Source organism: Sesamum indicum, linkage group LG9, assembly GCF_026168435.1.
Source record: "Sesamum indicum cultivar Baizhima isolate 11 linkage group LG9, ASM2616843v1, whole genome shotgun sequence".
NCBI classification, from domain to species: Eukaryota; Viridiplantae; Streptophyta; class Magnoliopsida; order Lamiales; family Pedaliaceae; genus Sesamum; species Sesamum indicum.
The window spans coordinates 23,735,801-23,756,227 of record NC_142665.1 but is presented as its reverse complement, the minus strand read 5'-3'; the positions used below and the strand labels follow the sequence as shown (position 1 = coordinate 23,756,227).

At 34.2% G+C, this 20,427-nt stretch overlaps 3 protein-coding genes across 3 annotated transcripts; 2 read left to right on the top strand and 1 right to left on the bottom strand.

Moving 5' to 3' along the window:
- Window positions 1-5,162: 5,162 nt before the first annotated feature.
- On the bottom strand, window positions 5,163-7,215 carry LOC105177653 (putative WRKY transcription factor 7). Its single transcript, XM_011100875.3, has 3 exons — window positions 6,251-7,215; window positions 6,021-6,146; window positions 5,163-5,508 (listed from the first exon to the last, which is right to left on the bottom strand). Exons 1-3 carry the CDS (start codon window positions 6,961-6,963, stop codon window positions 5,343-5,345), a joined length of 1,005 nt encoding a protein of 334 aa, XP_011099177.2. The 5' UTR covers window positions 6,964-7,215; the 3' UTR covers window positions 5,163-5,342.
- Window positions 7,216-13,755: 6,540 nt separating this feature from the next.
- Window positions 13,756-16,958, top strand: LOC105177593 (beta-1,4-xylosyltransferase IRX14). Its single transcript, XM_011100800.3, has 3 exons — window positions 13,756-14,835; window positions 14,965-15,534; window positions 16,494-16,958. The coding sequence occupies exons 1-3, from the start codon at window positions 14,123-14,125 to the stop codon at window positions 16,726-16,728; spliced, it is 1,518 nt and encodes a 505-aa protein (XP_011099102.1). The 5' UTR covers window positions 13,756-14,122; the 3' UTR covers window positions 16,729-16,958.
- Window positions 16,959-18,213: 1,255 nt separating this feature from the next.
- LOC105177592 (transmembrane protein, putative (DUF247)) lies at window positions 18,214-20,329 on the top strand. Its single transcript, XM_011100798.3, has one exon. It carries the CDS (start codon window positions 18,420-18,422, stop codon window positions 20,031-20,033), a length of 1,614 nt encoding a protein of 537 aa, XP_011099100.1. The 5' UTR covers window positions 18,214-18,419; the 3' UTR covers window positions 20,034-20,329.
- Window positions 20,330-20,427: the final 98 nt, after the last annotated feature.

Sequence of the window (20,427 nt, the reverse complement as noted above, 5' to 3'; positions counted from 1 at the left end):
AATTGAGAAAATTTTAATTAAACTTAAAATATAAAATTATTAGAAAAAAAATTCTTTGAACTATATATATAATACAAGGGCAAGATTGTCCAAAAATTTAATTATAAGGGGTAAGTGTTACATTTGTTAGTTTAGGGGATAAGTGTTACATCAAGAATAGTTCAGGGGGCAAAGTGTATTTCACCCTTTACAATATTTTGAATTTATATCAATAGTAATTCTTTTTTAATATTTAACTATAATAGTTTATTACTAAAAAGTGAAGCATTTTTTCTTTTTCAAATGCAAAAATAAAAAATAAAAACAATAAAATTCTTTAAAATTCAAAAAAGAGAAAGAGTATGTGTATTTGTGAGTAAGAGAGAGTCTGTGTTTGTGGGTGGAATTAAAGATATTTTTGTCTAACGACATATCTTACAGAGCTTATAAGACATTTTGAAAAAAAATTAGATATGTGAACTTTTCTTTTAAAGGGCTTATACGACAAAAAAAATATCTTATTTTGAAAGTTTATAAATTATTTAAAAAAAAATCAAACACTTTCTTAGTTATGTAATTGATTATTTTCTTTATGATAAATAAAATAATAAATATGATACACTCGTTATTTAATTAATTAGTTTGAATTTAGTAAAACCCCAAAATTGGGGCTAAAATTTGGTGTGGGAGCAATATTCTCTGGCTCATAATATCTAAGTGTTGATTGGTGCTGAAGAAGCCGACAGTTGAGGGCATAGTAGTAATAATAACTTTGGGGACATGGACTTCACATTCTGTCCTAAAATTAAATTTTCCTCCAAAATGAGGCCATAAATGTGGTAGAGAGAGTAATGCAGTTGAAGTTGGAGGGTTTTTTGGTGAGGTTTATTAACACTCATAATTGCATCTTACTCAGTTCTCTCCCGCATCCAACATTATTGCATTGGGTCCTACTCCTGTGTTGACGTAATTTAATTTTTATTATTTGATATTTTCACATTCCATAAATATATAAAATTGGAAATTCTTTATTTCATTTCATTCTATAAATACAATAAAAGGTTGCATAAACACAATTGGCCATGTTTCTGGTCGTGGTCGTAATCGTGATTGGGACCCCGACCTTGTAATTATATAATTAATTTAAAATTACACATGCAAGACGTAATTCCTAACTAATGCGCATTTTTTTACTAATGTCAGAATTTTTATACAAAAACTAATAAAAAGGGATCGGGTGTAAACAATAAATTTTTGAAAGGGGTGTAAGTGTAATTTTACATTTTTAGAAGGGGTTTAAGTGTAATTTAGACCCTTTTTATTATAAGACACATATAAGTTTAGTGATACACCCTCTTAATCCTGTGGACCATTCAACTTCGGATCATTTGTTACTGCTATTAGGTGCGATATCTTGCTTTTAAGCTTTATCACACTTATAATTAGTGTCGTATTATACCGAGCTGATTAATCTTGAATGATCCACACCCATCATTCATCAACCTTAATTCTGGATCCAATACCACTAACAATGATTGTGTATATATATAAAATGAGGCAGAAGATGTAATAGAAAATCCAATCTTCAATTATTTGGTCTTAACATTATACAATTTCTGTAGCCCAATTGTGTTTTTTGAGTTGAGTTTTCATTTACAAGTGTGGTATATGGTGCCAAAGTCAAGTTGACCCCAAAACTTGTCTCACATGGCAAAAAGGGTATAGTACTGTCCTTCAATCACAAAAGCAAACACAAACAATGGTCCCTCACGTGTCAGACCAAAAGAGTCAAGCAGCCCTACGTACGGACGTTACAGTAATGCTCTTATCCTCACTTCTCTGTGGCTAAGGTTCATACCCTTCCAACCCATCCTACCCTTACAAACAAACTTCAGACGTTGCACTTTTAACTTCTTCCCGATCCGACATTATTCCACCCCACTTGTGGAGAATATACCTGCATTTTATGATCTTTTCATGAATTTTTATAAGTTTTTTAAATTATTTTGTAAGATGTTTGAAATTTTATAAAATGTTGAAAATTCATGTTAATTCTAACGAAATTAATGGCAAAAAAATTGTCCTTGCTAACATGTTATAAAATTCATGAATATTTCAAGAACTTGGTGGGTGTTTGGGTGAGCTCATGAACTTCTTATAAATTTAAAATATCCCATAAGATATACAAACTTACAAGATCTTGCAAAAAGGTTTAGCCAAACACGATATTAATAAACCCCCCAAAAAAAGAATAAAATCAGCTCTTATTTGATCTAAATGTTCAAACACAAGCCCGAGTTCTGAGCCCAAACACTTGAACAAATTCAAATAATCCGAACATGAGTCGATGTATAAAACCGGCCCAAGTCCGATATGTGAAGACTGGGCATGACCGGGTTGCCCCAACATGTTTTATTGTTTATAAATAAATGGGATGGGCCCCAACATTTATTATTTCAATAAAAGAGTTTGAATCCGAAATCCTATTTATTTGTGGGTATTTTACATCCATCTACTTCTAAGTTTATGTTTGTTGTCTTTTAATGTATTCTTTGATGCGAAAAAGTTAATGATTGTAATTAGTTTTAATTATTTTAATATATAGGATAATATAATTAGTAGCTTTTATAAAAAATAACCCACTGATAAATTCTGATATAAAGAATTTCTTATATGTTAGTTCAATTGAAAAACACGAGACAGTCCCACTAGATCTATGTTTGTCCGAAATTTGATTTTGAAAACATTAGTTTTATTTTCCTCCACAGAACTATAAGCTATTATGTTTTCCTCTTATGTTGCGTTTGAATTGATGGTTAGAAAGTTAAAAATTTCAGATTCATTAACAATAACAATTCTTTGTAGTTGTTTGAAGAATTTTATGTTAAGAAAAATTCAGATCGGTTAATTTTTATTTTGAATTAAATTTTAAATTGATTTAATATAAAGTAATTTAAAATTATTTTTTCGAGTTTGTTGTTCAAATATAAATCCATTCATGTAAACGAAGCTTGGATTTGTAGTGTGTTAATGAGGTTGCGGTGACCAAGATTTTAAAATGTATCCAACGAGTTTTGGACCAAAAAATGTGGAGTGTGTATTAATTGGGCATAGTCACGATGAATTTAGTCAGATAATTTTTTAAATTATTATAAGAAAAAAAGTGGATCAACTCAAAATATAGCATATTGTGTACGTTCCACCTCCTTAACTTTGAAAAAATATAAAAATATCACAAAAGAAATAATATAATAATTAAACACTTCAAGATCCACGTTTTTTTGTTAGAACAAAATAGGACCTTTCAAACCCCATCCCGTATTATGTCATCCAATATATTCTGGATCAACGATCTTCAGTTGTTCGCGTCACTCTAATATGATTGAGTCAGATAACCTATACATATAAATACCCTCAACCCCTGAATTACATACAAGTAATAATCTTACATTTATTACAATGATGTCTAATTCGAACCGACATTCCAAACCTGTAATTATAGTTATAAACAACATTTGCACGAGAAAATTCTAACTCGAACTTAGATCGGATATTAAGAATAAAATGTCTATGTGGATTTAATTGGAGTAAGTAATTGCCTATTCCAATCTATTAATAACCAAGACAAATCTTGTCAACATTCTCATACTCGGACAGCAATAGGGTTAAAAGAGAGCGTAGGGCCCTTGCGAGCTACGACTCATCAATCAAACAGCTGCACATTTTGACTTAGCAATACTTCATTTTTCCACATAAAGAAAAGGTTGGGGCTGAAGTTAAATGCCCTTTACGCCAACCATACTTTGAAAAATTTTAATTCGAATTAAGGTTGATTAAATTCAAATTAATTTATATTAAGTATAATACATTTGTTATATAATTTTAAAAAATAATTAATTACATAATAGATATATCATATATATTATTTAATTAATTGATTTCAAGCAAATATGATTTTTCCATATACTCACCTCACACTTTTCCACTCAAATTAACCCAACCAAATTACACACACATACGCTCAGTAACTTTAAGAGCATTCGGCCGTCCCAACTGCCAACGTCTTTCTCCACTGATAATTTTCTTCCCCAACCCTCCTAAATCTCATCATTAGCTTTGACCATGTGCTTTTCTTTCACTACTTCATTTTGTTTTCCTACTCTCTCTTTTTTTTCTTTTTTTTTTGAATAATTATAGTTTTTTTTTCTAAAATTTGATATAATTATATCTAAATTTTTTGTGATTTGAAAATTTATATTTTACATTCTTGATGTTTGCTTCACTATAATTAATAAGTTTATCTGTTCATAAAAAAAATTATTAAATTTACTGATATTAACAAAAAATTGAATGAAAATTATATTTATCTACAATCAACTTATTACAAGTCAAATAAAATTTTCGACTAAATTACCCTTATAATGGTGAAAATATACCTCCCACATGCATTAATGCATGCACACGTACGAGGTAATTTGGTCAAAAAAATTTATTTAATTTGTAATAAATCAGTAATAAGTTAATATGGATAAATATATATATTTTTTAACATTAGTAAATTTGATGAATTTTGATTAATAGGGAAATTTAATTATTTGACGGGACAAGCCTTAGTGGTACTAAATATAATTTTTCAAACCACATGAAATTTACTTGTAATTATACTAAATCTCAATGGAGGAAAATGTTATTATCCCTATTTTCTTTTGCTCAATTCAAAAGCGGAAAAATAAATAAATTTACTTATAAAAAAAATCCTGATTTAAATCTATTATCATAACTCCCACTATAATAATGAAAGAAAAAAACATGTCAGAAATTTTCTAACTCACTAACATTGTAGTAGTCAGAGGGCCAGCTGACCGACAACTTTAAATCCCAAGATTAGGGAATTCTCAGAATTAAGACCAGAAATCTGTCGAGATTTGAGCCAATTCAAATCCCCAAAAGATGGAATCAGACAAAAGAAAAAAAACAAAGGACAAAGAGCTAAAAGCAAAAGCAAACTTCAATATAATAACTGACAAAAAACTTGGATATGATCATATAATCCCCACCTTAATTTTGGCTTTAGAAATATGCCAAAACACACCAAATCCACCACACACACACACACATATATATATATATAGTATGTATATGCGCTTTTCTTTTCTTTGATAGTTCACATTGGCGTAGAACGATTAAAGAAAGGAAGAAAAACAGGGAATTCAATCCAGCGTTGTACAAGGAACAAAACAACTCAACAAATTAAGTAACCTTATCTCCTTCGAGATAGACAGAGCGATACTATGAACTCCACGTAATTAATTAGTACTGTCTGCTCCTAATAATTAAGATACATCCATTAATGAAGTATTTATCTAGGAAGACTCTAAAATCAAGGTACTAGGTGTTTCTGCGTTGACGGAGATGGCGTGATTGTGCTCTCCTTCGTAGGTCACAATGAGCATCGTGGGATCATCCACAGCCCTCTCTACGTGTTTTCTAGCTGGGCAGCCTCTCACACTACTGCACTTGTAGTAACCCCTGTTGCATGCACGTACCGTCACATGCCCACAATTAGCTTTGCTCCTTAATTACTTCAACATAGTGTATTCTGTATATATGTGATGGCCGATGCTTCTAGTTGGAATCCTTACATAATTATAAGTATATCTGTTCTATATTTAACATTCAGTTCGACAAGAATCATCAATTACACGGCCGTCCACCTTAGGCATAACGGTATGTCTTTGTGGTCGTATCAATAGGGCAGTCAAAAACAAATTAAGTTGAACTAAAAATTCTTATTTAAATCAGGTTCGATTGGACCAAATTAATTATAAAATAAATGTAATATATTTGTCAAGTGATTGGTTACTCTTCTTGAACTATACACCAATCATAAACAATTATTTTGTATTTGCTATATAATTGATTTAGGTTCAGCCAAACCTAATTTAAGTTAAAAGTTTCTACTGCATTAAAGTTGTCCAAAATCATCATATTCAACTAATTACAATTAGGGTAAATTAGTACAAGATTTATGTATAGATTACCTAGGATGTGGGGAACCTTTGATGGGCTTCTGGCCGTACTTTCTCCACGAGTAATCATCAGGTGGGATGTCAGCCATCTTCATGCTGATTGCCGGAACCCTAATCACCCTCTTTAGTCTCAGTTTCCTGAAACCATCGAAATCACGAGCTACGCTTAATTAAGAATAATCAGATAAATGGAACATTGCAAGAAATCAAGAAAGAGTGCCCTAAATAAGTATGAATTTAACCTTCTCTTGGAACAGTGGCAGCGGCTGGTGGAGCCGCTGCACTTGCCGGAGACGCCGTTCTCCGACGAAGCGCACTTCCTCTTAAACGAAGATGAAGTCGAAAGAGGAGGCTTTCCGGCAGAATTCGAGACCTGAGAAAGAGTGCTGATTATCTGAAAAGCCGAGGAAGAAGACGGCTGCTGCTGCTGCTTGCTGATTTCCGTGTCAGCGCCAGTCAACGACGACATAAACGAGTTCGCGCGAGAAATCACCGGCGAGTAAGAGAAGCTGATCGTCTTCGAACCCGATTCTTTCAAATTCTCCAGCTTATGATGGTAATCGGGAGGAGGGACTTGTTGAATTGGAGTGGGGCAGTAGATTTTAGTAGAGTTATCAGTAGAAGTGTTGGGAAGTACAGAATTGGGAGACGAAGAAGACGACGGCGGCGGAGAAGTCGCCACAGGGGCTCTCCTGAACCGGGCGTGCCCTGTTCGGGTCCGACCCAGCAGAGAAATCACCCTCTTGAACTTGTTCACAGCCGCATCCGCCACCGCCACATAATCCGTCTCCATTTTGGCGGAGGATTTCCGTTGTCCATCGTCTGAAGAAGACAACAACCTGATGAGCTTTTCCACAGTCTGGAGACCAGAAGCAGCTTCTTCGGCGGCGGTACCTTCTTCGGAGGGTGAAGAAAAGCTGTTGCTGCGGTAGTTCATGATGAGGTCGACGGCCATGGCCGGTAGCCGGAGTAATTCTATGAGAGGAGGGTATGATAGGAGGATGATGAATCCATAGAAGAAGGAATGGTGGGCGGGGGAGGGGGAGGGGGAGGGGGAGTGGGAGTAATAAAAGGGTCAAAATGGTTAAAGAGAAAAAGGGTGGAGGATGGCAAAGTAAACAGTAGGTGACTGACCAGTCACTTTAATCTTAACATCTCTGCCTCGTCAAATTTAGGTGCGAATAAGATTGGTCCACCCTCTTTAGGGAGATTGGTGTTTCATGTGTGTGTTTTTTCATTACCACCAAGCTGTTTTTATAGGTATATAATGAATAATTTTTTATATTTTAAAATATATTATAAATTAAAATAAAATATATCAATTAATATATTATATTAAAATAAAAAGGAAAAAAATAATTTATAATTAATATAAAATTTGAAAAATTGAATCAGTTAGTTATCATATTAGTTTAAGAGCATTTTTTATCTCACGAAAAATTAATGTGGATATCTTATTAACCACCATTTATAAATATTTAGATCCTCTCATTTCTATATTAGCATATATATATATATATATATATATATCCAAATTTATGTTTCTTTTTATTTACCCTTTTAAATATATAGTTGTTGTAAACTTAAAATATAAGATAAAATGAAAAGTTAGATTAGAAATCAAAGGTGTTAGGAGAATGGGTGGTTGCATTTCATATTGTTGGACTATAATTGAAGATTTATGATTTTAAAAAATAACAAAAAAATATTATTGTATGGTCGTTGTTATTTTGCTTAAATTTTTTGTTATTTAATTAACTCAAGATAATTTTAGCACTGATATAAATCTTTGCGAAAAAACTATAAGTTTTAAGTAAAATATGAAGAACCCACTTATTTTTATTTTATTTATAATAATAAAGGAACGTATTAGATATTGTCGAGGAACAAACATATATAATTAATTTCTTAACTCATAATAAAACAACTTTATTAAGAAATTAAAAAGGAAAAATTATTTTTCTCGTTCTTTAATTTTATACTCTATCAAATTTATTTATGTAAGTATGTCCATTAACTGATTAGTCCTGTAAGTTTGCAAAATGATTAAATTGAGTTCGATTTAGGATTTTCTTGTGAATTTTCCGAGTACTTTTAAAATTTATGTCGAAAATTACACGTGTGCCAATTTTTTCTGAATTATCTAACCACTTATCCAGTTGTGCCCTCCACATATAATGAGATGTTGGATTTTATTTTAAAAATAAGTTCCTAAAGTGTTTGGATAAAATAAGATGTTTTCACATCTTATAAAATGTTAGGGTATTTGGTATAATAAGGTCTTTAATTTGTAAAATGACTAAAAAAAGCATGATGCCATTAAAGTCAAATAAGTTGTTATTTCTTGACATATTTTATTTTAAACTTTCATAAATAGTACACATTAGTTTAATTTTAAATAAAAATTTAATAGATAATTTTTTTACAATAACAAAAAAAGATGATGAATTATTACCTAAACTTTTGAATAAAAATAATATATATACATTCATGCTAGTCGAATATTAATATAGATACATAATTGATATTTCTTTGTTAATATAATGATTATTTCTAATCATATAATTTATAATATTTTGAATTTATATTTTTTAATAAATATAATATCAGTATCAATCTTATTTTTATTTAACTATAATAATTTATTATTAAATAATGAAGTAGTTTCTCTTTTTCAAATATTAAAAAATTAAATCCTAGAGAGAGTGAGGAGAGTGTGTGTGAAAAAGAGATTGTATAAGTATATGAATAAGGATGCTTTTGTTTTATAACATATTAATTTTATATAACTTATAAGATTTTAAAAACAAAAGTTAGAAAATTAATTTATTTTTAAAAAAAATTATAAGATTCAAAACGTCTTATTTATCCAATTTTATTTTTTCATCACAATTTTAAAGGTTAACCCGTACTGTTCGAACTAAGATTGTTGAGGGGACTCCGTCTCCAACTTAAATCTCTAACTTCATTTACAATCTCGATCCAAATCATTTACACCCATTCGGCCCCTCACTGTTGTTACAGACATTTTGCTTCATCTCTATTCTCTACCACCATTTAGTCAAATCTCACACCTAACCAAAATCTTAGCGATCAAAACTCCATAATTCGAGCTAGCAAAAATTCAGAAGAAGGTGGGACATCTCGCGACTTGCTAACATTCTACATCACTATTTCTTTTCTGAAAAAAAAACCTTTAATGATTAAAACTTGAGATTTTGTATTTTATTATAATTTATAAATTTCAATATAGTTTGTAATATGGAAATATTTGTATGATAAATATAATAATAATAATTAAAAAAGAAAAAGAAAAGAAAAGCTTTTCTGGCGGGGGGAGAAAGAGGTGGAATTAGTCGTGGAAAACAAACACTAGGGACAGTGAGGTGAGGCATAGCGTTTGAAATTTTGTGGAGAGAGAGATGAGGTCAAAGATGTGGCCCAGCGCCGTCCGATTCCCCATATCAGCGATGTATGAGTTTGGAGCATTGCTTGTTTGCTTACTCACTAAAACTATTGACTGCCAAATTCTTCTTGGCAGACGACTAAACTAGTACATCCCCGTGACTCAAGTCTTCTTTTTCTTTTTGCCTATCTTAATATCAATTTTTACCATATTTGATAATATTATAAATATCTTTTTATTTTATAAAAAATTATTAATATCTCTATAATTTTAAGTTTCAATTGTCGTCCAATAACTAGTTCAATTTATTAATTTTTATTTAATGGCAAAGTGGAGGGTTCGCATTCAACAGGATTTTTGTCTATTTTATAATAGTTAATTATTTATTTTATTAATAATAATTGTTGGTCAATTATAAATCATTATCAATTGTAGTAATTCATATATTGATTATTTATATTATTAGTTATTGTGATTTGTAATGTAATAAATATAATCAATTACACTCAAAAAATAATTATTATATAATATAAACACAAATGTTGGTAGGGTTTCACAAGTTGTCATTGGGGATTTAATAGATTTTGTGTAGTTGAAAGATTATTAATTCAATGAAAACCCGGTTCACATCAAAATACTATTCTGCAAAATGTTTTTATTTTCCAAAACTGTTCCAAATTCAAACCTAACAATCAACGTCCATCACACCAAATCGCTACTATTAGAAGAAACCCGGCTCATCTTTTGGCCGGTTATATGGAGAAATGTGATTTATTTTAATGACTCGATTACAATTATATGTAACTTTAGTTATTAATGATTAATTATAATTACCAGTATTAAATATTTATACAAATAATTATATTTTTTTCTTTTGAGGTTTGGTGTGATTATACCCTATGTGGTTTGAAAAATTATATCTAATACTCATGAGGTTGCTTTTGTCTACCAAGGGAATTCATCCGTTAGTCAAAATCATCGAATTTGCTAATATTAACAAGAAAGATGGATAACAATTGACTTGTAACTGATTAGTTACAAGTCAAATAGTTCTTTTTGTGAATAAATTGTACCATTATACATCTTCACACGTTAATGTATGTGAGGAGGAAATATCTTCAACATTGTAAGGGTAATTTAGTCGAAAAAAATTATTTGGCCTGCGATAAGTCGGTACTGAGTCAGTTGAGGGTAAATATTAAATTTGATTATTTTTTTAATATCATCAAATTTAGTAAATTTTGACTAATTGGGGACCTACATATTAGATGGAAGTAAACTTTAAGAATATTAGATATAATTTTTCAAACCACATAAAATTTACGTGTAATTACACCAAACTTATGAAATTTGAATTTCGTCAACTAATTAATGACAGCTGATTGGGTTACAGGAAGATATAATAGGAAGAGTAAGTATATAATTTGGTGAAGGTGGGGTTAGGTGACTAAATGAGCATGCCTCCGACGAAACTTTATTCTCAAATGTCGTATTGCCTCCCTGGAATTTGGGTGAAAACAGAGCTGATCAGTCGCCATCCTTCAACAAGAGACGCCCTGGATTTCAAACTGCCAGAACGACTCTTGCCCCCTAAACAGACAAAACTCCGACGAGAATCATACTATACAAACTCTCGATTTTTTAATATTTAATTTATTTCTTGGAATGGATATGATAAGTGTGTTGAAAATTTTAGCCACTACTATTCTGCGGAATTTGCGCTACTTAATCCACTGCACACTCCACAACCTTAGTCAAATTAATTACTTTTCACGTTGTTGGCTTCATAAGAATATATATGTATAGGGCCTTGAGTGAACAATTATTGATAGATTGATGAGTTCTTCCATCATCAGGCGGAGGCGGAGGGAAAAGTTGGAGGAGCATGACAAGTTGCGACTTCGGTTAATTCCGACCATAAGTCCACAAAGTAACGTAATTCACTTTGCTTTATCAACTTCAAAAGTCGCCCCGCAAGTTCCCTTATACGTATGTAGGACACGCTTTTAGAATAAAGTTGGACCACAAGACATCCTTAATTATTCTTTACTTACTAATGCAAAACTTAGATTGTTTGCTAATTACTGCTTTTCCAAAAGGTACACCAACTCATTCATACTACATACCTTAGCATTAGTTCTTTTGTCTTTTTTAGCAATAACCTTGTTGAGTTTATTATTATTCATTCTTTTTTTTTCTTTTTTCTTTTTAAAAAAATATGTTCATGTCCTTATCTCCACGTCTTCCACCACTATCGAGTAAATTATTGATGTTGTTGAACGACTGTATATTATTATCTTATAGTGAAACTTTTTACATAAATTTTTGCAAGTTTTTAAAATTATTAATTTTTGTAAAGAATGACAATCTTGATAAAAATATGTTACGTCTTTTTATCGTTTAATAAAAATAAAACCTAACGTCTCTTCTATGATAGAAGGAGTAGAATGTAAGAAATGAACTATTCATAGTCGTTTTCGTTGGTGTTTTCCAGACTCCTACTACACTACATCCATTGTATATTATACGAATTATAACATTTAGCTACATGTAATTGTCTGGTTAATAACATTTGTCGTAGCAAATTGTTATTGACTACGATTACGCAATGATTGCTCGCTGTGGTTTTTAAGAAGGTGGCTAAAAGTCATGATAAATATTTTGGTCTTGGCTCTTAGACGTAGCAAATAATTTTTTCATGACGAAAAAATTAATTTTTTTTATCGATTTTATTTAATTAAGTTAATTGTAGTCGTTTATCATGATTTTTAATCATGGCCACTAATATTGTAGCTAACAGTATCTTTTTTTTAGTGGTAAGAGCATAGATGGATGGTGTTACTATTTTTTGATAGAAATAGTGATTAGATATTACATCAATATTAATAAGTTAACAAATGCATCAATCCAATTAATAAATTCACAGTACAATAAACTGACATTAAGTGAAATAAGTATATATTGCAATAAACTCACATTAAATGAGACAAAGACTCACATATTTTATGAGACTCGAAGAATAATCTCGAATTTATTCACGAGACCACGATTTTTATCTCTAGACTAAACCATTATTGGTGTATGGTCCTACTACTTAGTATATGAAATGAAACGTGAGATCTGAGAAGTTGAGATTAAGAGAGCCATAGCATGTCCCAGTCCAAAGAAGAGTCTGTGTTGGACATCACCTACGTACAACTGAACTGATGTCGCAATTGCCAATGGGCCACGTTCCCTTTCTGGGCCTCAATTTAATTTTGGGCCTTAATCAAGAACTAAGAAAACACTAAACCAGACTGAAATTTGAAAAGTTGTTTGTACAAATTAAATCCGATTAAATTTAAATTTTTTATATAATAAGTATAATACACATATCATATAAATAGGAAGCAGATCAGAATTGTGATTAGACACAATTAAAATCTAGTAATTTTTTCTTGAGGCGATTGTTTCTTGATCAATAATTAAGAATTGAGAACACATTCAAAAATATATATATATATATATACATATATTTGGTGGATATTAAATTATAAATTTGAATTGAATTGGGAATAATACTTTTTACAGTATGCTTCCTGCCTTTCCTCATCAAGGAATTAGGGAACACGTATTTATTGGCTGAAAACGAATTCCATTATTGCTATTTAAACACAAGATATCCCAAATTAACAAATGGGGTCTGTGGTATGAAGATCTAATGGACCATAAAGGAAATTAGTCCTAACTACAACCATTAAAATTATATGTTTCCTAATTTGCCCCTTGCTTGTTTACTATGTAAGTGTCCAAATTATGCAGCTACCACCTCTTACATGATGAGACAGGTATTCCTACATTTCTAGAATGTCAGCTGATTAAGTTGAGACAATTTGAAATTTTTATTAGAAAATATTGCATCCTTATTATTATTATCATTTTACATCTATAAAATGTATAGAAATTGTTCTAACATACAAATAATGTGACTTTATATGCGTTGATGCATATATTCAAGCTACAAAATGAGATAAAATATAAATTTATAATAAATGGATGAAATTCGATTTATTTTAACTTCATTATGGTATATATTCAATTTTCCCTTATTATGCTCATTTTTTTTGTTTTCCCCTTTTTTTCTATATATGTAAGGAATGAAAGAAATCTGATGTCCCAACTCATCTGAATCTCTGATTAATCACTTTTAACCTAATAAAAACACAGGCAATCATCATTAATCAAACATTATTATTTACACACTAAGCCCAAAAATGAAATGCCTAAACTAACCCTTCATCACATCCCCTGGCCTTTTGACAGGTGGAATTCAGCAACCAATTGACCCTAGATCTTCTCCTCCTATCTTCCGCCCATGTCCGATTTTTCACTTAATTTTACAAATTCCCCCCTTTTTCCTTTCCTAATCAACATTTTATATTTCCTTTCCGCCCCCGATTTCCGTGGGGTTTTGATCTGTTGTGGGGAATTGAAGAAGCTGATGATGAAATGGAAATGGAAGCTGACAGTGAGCTAACAATTGAATCGTGAACTTAAAGAAATCTCGTCATTAATCTCCCAACCAACCCCGTTTCTTCCAAGACACTCCGACACCCATTTCGCTTTTTGGTTGTTTTACTCACCCAATTTTGAGTCTTGTAAATAATAGCAGTTGTTGGGTTGTTGGCGGAGGAGGAAGAGAAGAAACCCGGAAGAAAAAGAGGACGGAATGAAGCAGCTGACGGCGTTGCAGCAGCAGGGCCGCCGGAGCAACAGCTTCCGGAACGCATCCTCGCCTCTGGACGCCACTGTAGATGGAGCAATCAAATCGCCCGCGACGATTTTTTGGCTAGTCCTCCATGGGCTTTGCTGTTTAATTAGCTTAGTCCTGGGCTTTCGATTTTCTCGCCTCGTGTTTTTCCTCCTTTTCTCAACTTCTTCCTCTCCTTCCGCCACCACTATATACTCGGCCCTTCAAACAACGTTGCCGTCTTCCGGAGTTACGTCGACGCCGGAGAGGAATGTTTCCGCCGGCACCGGTGGGAGTAGAGTGGTGGTGGGGAGGCATGGGATACTAATAAGGCCGTGGCCGCATCCGGATCCGGAGGAGGTGATGAAAGCACACAGGATAATTGAGACGGTTCAGACAGAGCAGAGGTCTCTGTACGGGGTTAAGAATCCTAGAACTGTGATTGCCATCACGCCAACTTATGTTCGTACTTTCCAGACGCTGCATCTCACTGGTGTGATGCATTCTTTGATGAATGCGCCCTATGATCTCATTTGGATCGTAGTGGAAGCTGGTGGGGCCACCAATGAAACCGCCTCCCTGATTGCCAAGTCCGGATTGAGAACAATCCACATCGGATTCAATGGGAAAATGCCTGTTTTGTGGGAGGACAGACATAAACTAGAATCAAGAATGAGACTGCATGCTTTGAGGTATCTTGATATGTTTTCCAACCATATATCATTGATTTTGTTTTAATGCTGAATTAGTTTGGGTAAAAGTTCTTACAGTAAGATGTTAGTAGTACAGAATTTTTATGTTTCATGGTGTTTGAATTGCAGAATAGTTAGAGAACAGAGGTTAGATGGGATTGTGATGTTTGCAGATGATAGCAACATGCATACTTTGGAGTTGTTTGATGAGATCCAGAATGTGAAATGGGTAGGTGCAGTTTCGGTTGGAATTCTTGCACATTCGGGTGGTTCTGAAGAAGGAGAATTATCGATGGTCCAAAGAGATAATAATGAAACAGATGAAAAGAAATCAGAGGTGCCTGTGCAAGGTCCGGCTTGTAATTCTTCGAACCATTTGGTGGGGTGGCACACCTTCAATACGTTGCCGTATTTGGAGAGGAGTGCAAGGTATATTGGTGATAGGGCAGTTGTGCTGCCAAGGCAGCTGGAGTGGGCTGGGTTTGTATTGAATTCAAGATTGGTGTGGGAGGACAAACTGGAGAAGCCAGTTTGGGTTAAGGAATGGGAAGATGTTGATAGGGATGGGGAAGATGTTGAAAGTCCATTGTCCTTGTTAAAGGATACTTCAGTAGTAGAGCCTCTTGGTAGCTGTGGACGCAAAGTTTTGTTATGGTGGCTACGTGTAGAGGCAAGGGCTGACAGCAAATTCCCTGCTAGGTTAGTCGTCTGTGATTTACTTTCAGAATCTCAAATGTTGTGGCACTTTACAAACCTAATCCTTATAATGTATTTCATTTGCCTGGGTAATGCTTGTTTTGTTGTTTTATTTTTTCGAAAGCTGAATCTTAAACATTACTGCTTGTGATTTTTCCTCATGATGCATAATCTCTGGTGTTATAAGCCATTTATGAAGATCAGACATTTTATATTAAGCATCTCCTTTGTGGACTGATGAAGCAATTGTTGTTCTGTCGTGAAAATTGACAGAATACATAATGTTGTTTCGAGATAGGCAGTAACTTTTAGATCTGCTAGTATCAGGCTGTTCCTTTCTTTGATGTTTAACTGGAAGCAAGGATCAGTTGGACTTAACCAGAGAAGTGCTGTAATATTTGGAAGTCCATATGCCTTGTGTTGAAGCTGTTAAGCCAATGAAGCTCCCTTTTATTGACGAATTATTTGTGCTAGTTTATGTTGACCGGACAAATTTTCTGGAGGCTGGTTCCTGAAATCTAGGAATTGAGATGCCAGATAATTTTATAATTTTTGCTGAGTTATTTGGGTTACCATTTTGACCTCCCTATAAAGTCGACTGTGGACTTTGTCAGCTTCGTAAATTTTTCACCAGTTATATATTTTAGAAGAAATGACTACATTCATAGTTACATTCATTGAGTTTAATTCATGCGATGACTTGTAAAACTTCACTCAAGCAGAATAGTAAGACTTCATCTGTGGCACACTTCTAGGGCTGTGAAATCGACATCTTTGGTCTGTTCTGGTGTTTAAAGGAAGATAGGTGGGATCTGAGCCAGCCCATGTTGTCTTTAATCTTATGAGCAACAGTATCATTTTTAAATGTGCTACTTGGTTATGAGCAACAGTACCTATACACTGTATACACATGTTCATGAGCATAATCAGCTTCGCTAAATACATTTCTTTTCCCCACACAGATGGATAATTGATCCTCCATTAGATATCACTGTCCCGGCAAAACGCACTCCATGGCCAGATGTTCCTCCTGAACTCCCGTCTTCTGCTGAAAAGGTGGTCACTATTCCTGAGAGCACGGAGAAGCGCCCAACCAAGAGCGGGTCAAGAAGAAAACGCAGCTCCCGTAGCAAGAGGAAGCACAGTGCAAAAGTGTTAGATGACCGTCTTTCTACAAGGAATCCTGGAGATAATTAGAAACTTTTTCATCAGTAATATCTCAGATTTTGTACCACTCTGTGAATTACTCATCGTGGTTATGGGCAAACCTTCCGCGTCACAAGCTCAGAGCCATGAAGACAGGACTTCTCATCTTTCTTCATGAGTACTGGAAGGCATATGTTACATATACAATAGCAGTTGATAAATACATATAAATTTCTGTCTTGTGCCATGAAGTATTTCTTAATCCAATTCTTTTCCCTCCATTTTTGCTGACTAGTTTTCTCGTTTTGTACTAGAGTTTTCTCTTAGTTCTGTTATATTTACTGCTTGGTGGAATGTGCACTTACTTTCTACCAAGTTTTATGCATAAAAGTTTTCAAATAGAAATCATACAGTTCTGCTTCAAGTGTGCATATGATCTATCTTGCTTTCTGTCCAAATTGTTTTGAATTAATGGGAGGAAATCGATTGGGAGCAGAAGCTTCATTACGTGGAACGAAACAGGCCTTTCCGATAACTCGTTTGCAAATTTCGAGGGGTCCCAAAATTAGCTTCCTAGGTTTTCAGACAAGCATTAATCAAACAAGAGACTAGTTTAGGCTTTGGCGAAATCTTGTTTTGGGCTCAAAAACAAGTTTAAGATTTTTGCATCTTTTCTTTCAAATTTTATGATTCTTAGGTACTCAAGTGGACTGCTCAACATGTTGTCAGTGGCCAGTTTGAAATTTTACTGTAATTTCATGACTCTTTTCCAATATATACTACTTACTAAAAAATAAATAAATAATGTAAAATCGACGTCGCACATTTTAATGAGTCATTGTCTGCACATGTTGTATGGGACTTTATTTCTGATCTTTGTCGTGGGATTTGTGGATAATGGGGATTTAGTAGGAGGGATGATGCATGCATGACTAGCTTATATAGATTTTGATAGATTTCGGTTTCCAGCTATTACATGAACCCCACACGCCCTCAATCATTCTCTTACCCTGCAACATTTGAAAAAAATAACAAACATATATAGTAATAAATAGTAGCATGTGCAAATTATCATTCATATGTTTTTAATCCCTGCATCAAAACACAAATTTGTCACCACCAATTAAACAGTTGGGATCTCTGCCTCTACAAAATCTACGTCAATTATATGTTTTAAAAAATATTTATACGAAATATAACATTATTTTGCAATAAAAAATTTGAACAGACAATCAAAGTCCTAAATGGTACCTATCATGCCAAGCTCATTAAATCTGAACTCAGGCCACATCAATTGTATATTATTTAGTATAGAGTTATGAAAGTTCACGCCCGTTTCCGTTGTAGATTAGATTAAACATTTGCTTGTCGAAAAACAAAAAGAATAGATTAGATTAATCCATTGACATCTCAGTTACAGCAGGCTAATGATAATTAATGCTAAAAATTTTGAAATAACCTAAATCATTGTGTTTACACTCATAAACTTGAATGCATAAAACGTGTGGGATCTGTTAATTTCAAGAAGGGTCCAGCCTCAGCCTCAGGCAGCCTGCCCTGGTGGATTAGGTCAAGTTCAACATCACATTACATAATGATTACCTTACAAACTACTCTATTGACGCAATTCAAAAACATCATAGCTTTAATGTAAAGCTAAAAGGTTAAGAATTTTATTCCCTTTCCAGAGTTTTATCTACAAACAGACAGCCAGAATCCAAACAGCACGCAATCATTTCAAAATGGTTGCAGTTTTCAACAAAGAGCTTCTCAGTTGGTACCTTATCACCCTCAAGCTCAATCAAGCTGTGGAAACCGGGCTTCAAAATGCTCAAAGTCCCACAAATTCAAGATCCATTGAGTTCCCGGAAACGGTCAAGGCTCATAGACAAGAAAATCAACTGTCGTCGAACTCGATTCAAATCTCTGCCCAGGATGGAGAAACGGGCCAGGTTGAGGAGTCGGGCCAGGCCAAGCCTGTGGAGTCTGAGTGGGTGGTTAGCATCAAGGAAAAGCTTGATCAGGCACAACATGACGATGCAGCAGGGGCATGGGCCAAACTCTGCATCTATAGGATCCCCCACTGCCTTCGGGACTGCGACGACAAGGCCTACATTCCTCAAGTTGTATCCTTAGGGCCTTATCACCACGGCAAGAAGCGACTGCGCAACATGGATCGGCAGAAATGGCGGGCCCTTCACCATATACTTAAGCGGACTAATCAAGATATAGAGCTTTATCTTGATGCTGTTAGAGAACTGGAAGAAAAGGCTCGGGCCTGCTATGAAGGCCCGATCTGCCTCAGCAGCAATGAGTTTGTGGAAATGATGGTGTTGGATGCGTGCTTCATTCTTGAGCTCTTTCGTGGTGCAGCCGGGGGATTCACTCAGTTAGGTTACTCGAGGAACGACCCGATTTTCGCTATGCGTGGTACTATGCATTCCATCCAGCGTGACATGATCATGCTTGAGAATCAGATTCCCCTTTTTGTACTGGACAGGCTATTTGGCATCCAGTCTGGTAATCCCGACCAGAAAGGGATGGTTGCCAGGCTGGCGCTAAGGTTTTTCGATCCATTAATGCCGACGGATGAACCATTGACAAAGAGTGACCGGAGCAAGTTGGAGTCATCTCTTGGAAATGCAAGCACTTTTGATCCATTGACAGAGCAGGGTGGATTACACTGCCTTGAAGTTTTCCGGCGCAGCCTGTTAGCCATTCGCACTGGGCCTAAACCCACACCCCGAATTTGGATTAAACGGTGGTCGCACACTAACCGGGTGGCGGACAAGAGGCGGCAGCAACTCATTCATTGTGTCACCGAGCTGAAAGATGCAGGGCTCAAATTCAAGAGAAGGAAAACTGACAGATTCTGGGACATAAAATTCAAGAATGGGATCCTCAAGATACCTCGGCTCTTAATCCACGATGGTACTAAGTCGCTCTTCCTTAACCTCATCGCATATGAGCAGTGCCATTTGGACTGCACAAATGACATAACTTCATATGTAATCTTCATGGACAATTTGATCAACTCACCGGGTGACGTGAGCTACTTGCATTATTGTGGGATTATTGAGAATTGGCTGGGGAGTGATGCAGAGGTTGCTGACCTCTTCAATCGCCTATGTCAAGAAGTGGTTTTTGATATTAACGACAGCTCTCTTTCGAGGTTGTCTGAGCAAGTGAATCGGTACTATGATCACAGGTGGAATGCTTGGAGGGCTACTTTGAGGCACAAATACTTCAATAATCCTTGGTCGATTGTCTCTTTTTTTGCTGCTGTGGTGTTGCTGGCTCTAACATTTGCTCAGACATTTTACAGTGTGTATGGTTATTATAGGCCGCATTCTTGAGCTGAGTGACTAGACCCTTTTTGGATTTAACTCCAGATTACAATTACTTCGCCATACATCGTTGGCTGCAAATCATCTGCTTTTTTTTACATACTATAGATTTGGCGAACTTTTGCATTGTTTTCTGTTCTGCTTCATTTTTGTGTGAAGGTAAGGTCTGTGAGAGAGAGAGAGAGTCACTAAGTGATTCTTCATTTTAGTGTTTTCTGAGAAGAGCAGATGAATGATATAATTATTTAACATGCATATGAGAACTGTAGTTTCCAAGTAAAGAGAATAAAATCCTATTCATTCCATCTTGTTTTCGTTTCTTTTGGCACATGATAATCATTCCCAACTAAATTAAATTTCATTAAGTACCTTTATCTTTTTCCTTTGAGCTGAAAACAGATTA

What these genes read in the sequence shown, in the direction of transcription:
- LOC105177653 (XM_011100875.3), bottom strand. Translation starts at nt 6,963, where the DNA reads ATGGCCGTCGACCTCATCATGAACTACCGCAGCAACAGCTTTTCTTCA. An exon ending in TGCCACTGTTCCAAGAGAAG is followed by an intron (nt 6,147 to 6,250) that starts GTTAAATTCATA and finishes CGATGGTTTCAG; the next exon opens with GAAACTGAGACTAAAGAGGG. An exon ending in AAAGGTTCCCCACATCCTAG is followed by an intron (nt 5,509 to 6,020) that starts GTAATCTATACA and finishes TGCATGCAACAG; the next exon opens with GGGTTACTACAAGTGCAGTA.
- LOC105177593 (XM_011100800.3), top strand. Translation starts at nt 14,123, where the DNA reads ATGAAGCAGCTGACGGCGTTGCAGCAGCAGGGCCGCCGGAGCAACAGC. An exon ending in ATGAGACTGCATGCTTTGAG is followed by an intron (nt 14,836 to 14,964) that starts GTATCTTGATAT and finishes TTTGAATTGCAG; the next exon opens with AATAGTTAGAGAACAGAGGT. An exon ending in GACAGCAAATTCCCTGCTAG is followed by an intron (nt 15,535 to 16,493) that starts GTTAGTCGTCTG and finishes TTCCCCACACAG; the next exon opens with ATGGATAATTGATCCTCCAT.
- LOC105177592 (XM_011100798.3), top strand. Translation starts at nt 18,420, where the DNA reads ATGGTTGCAGTTTTCAACAAAGAGCTTCTCAGTTGGTACCTTATCACC.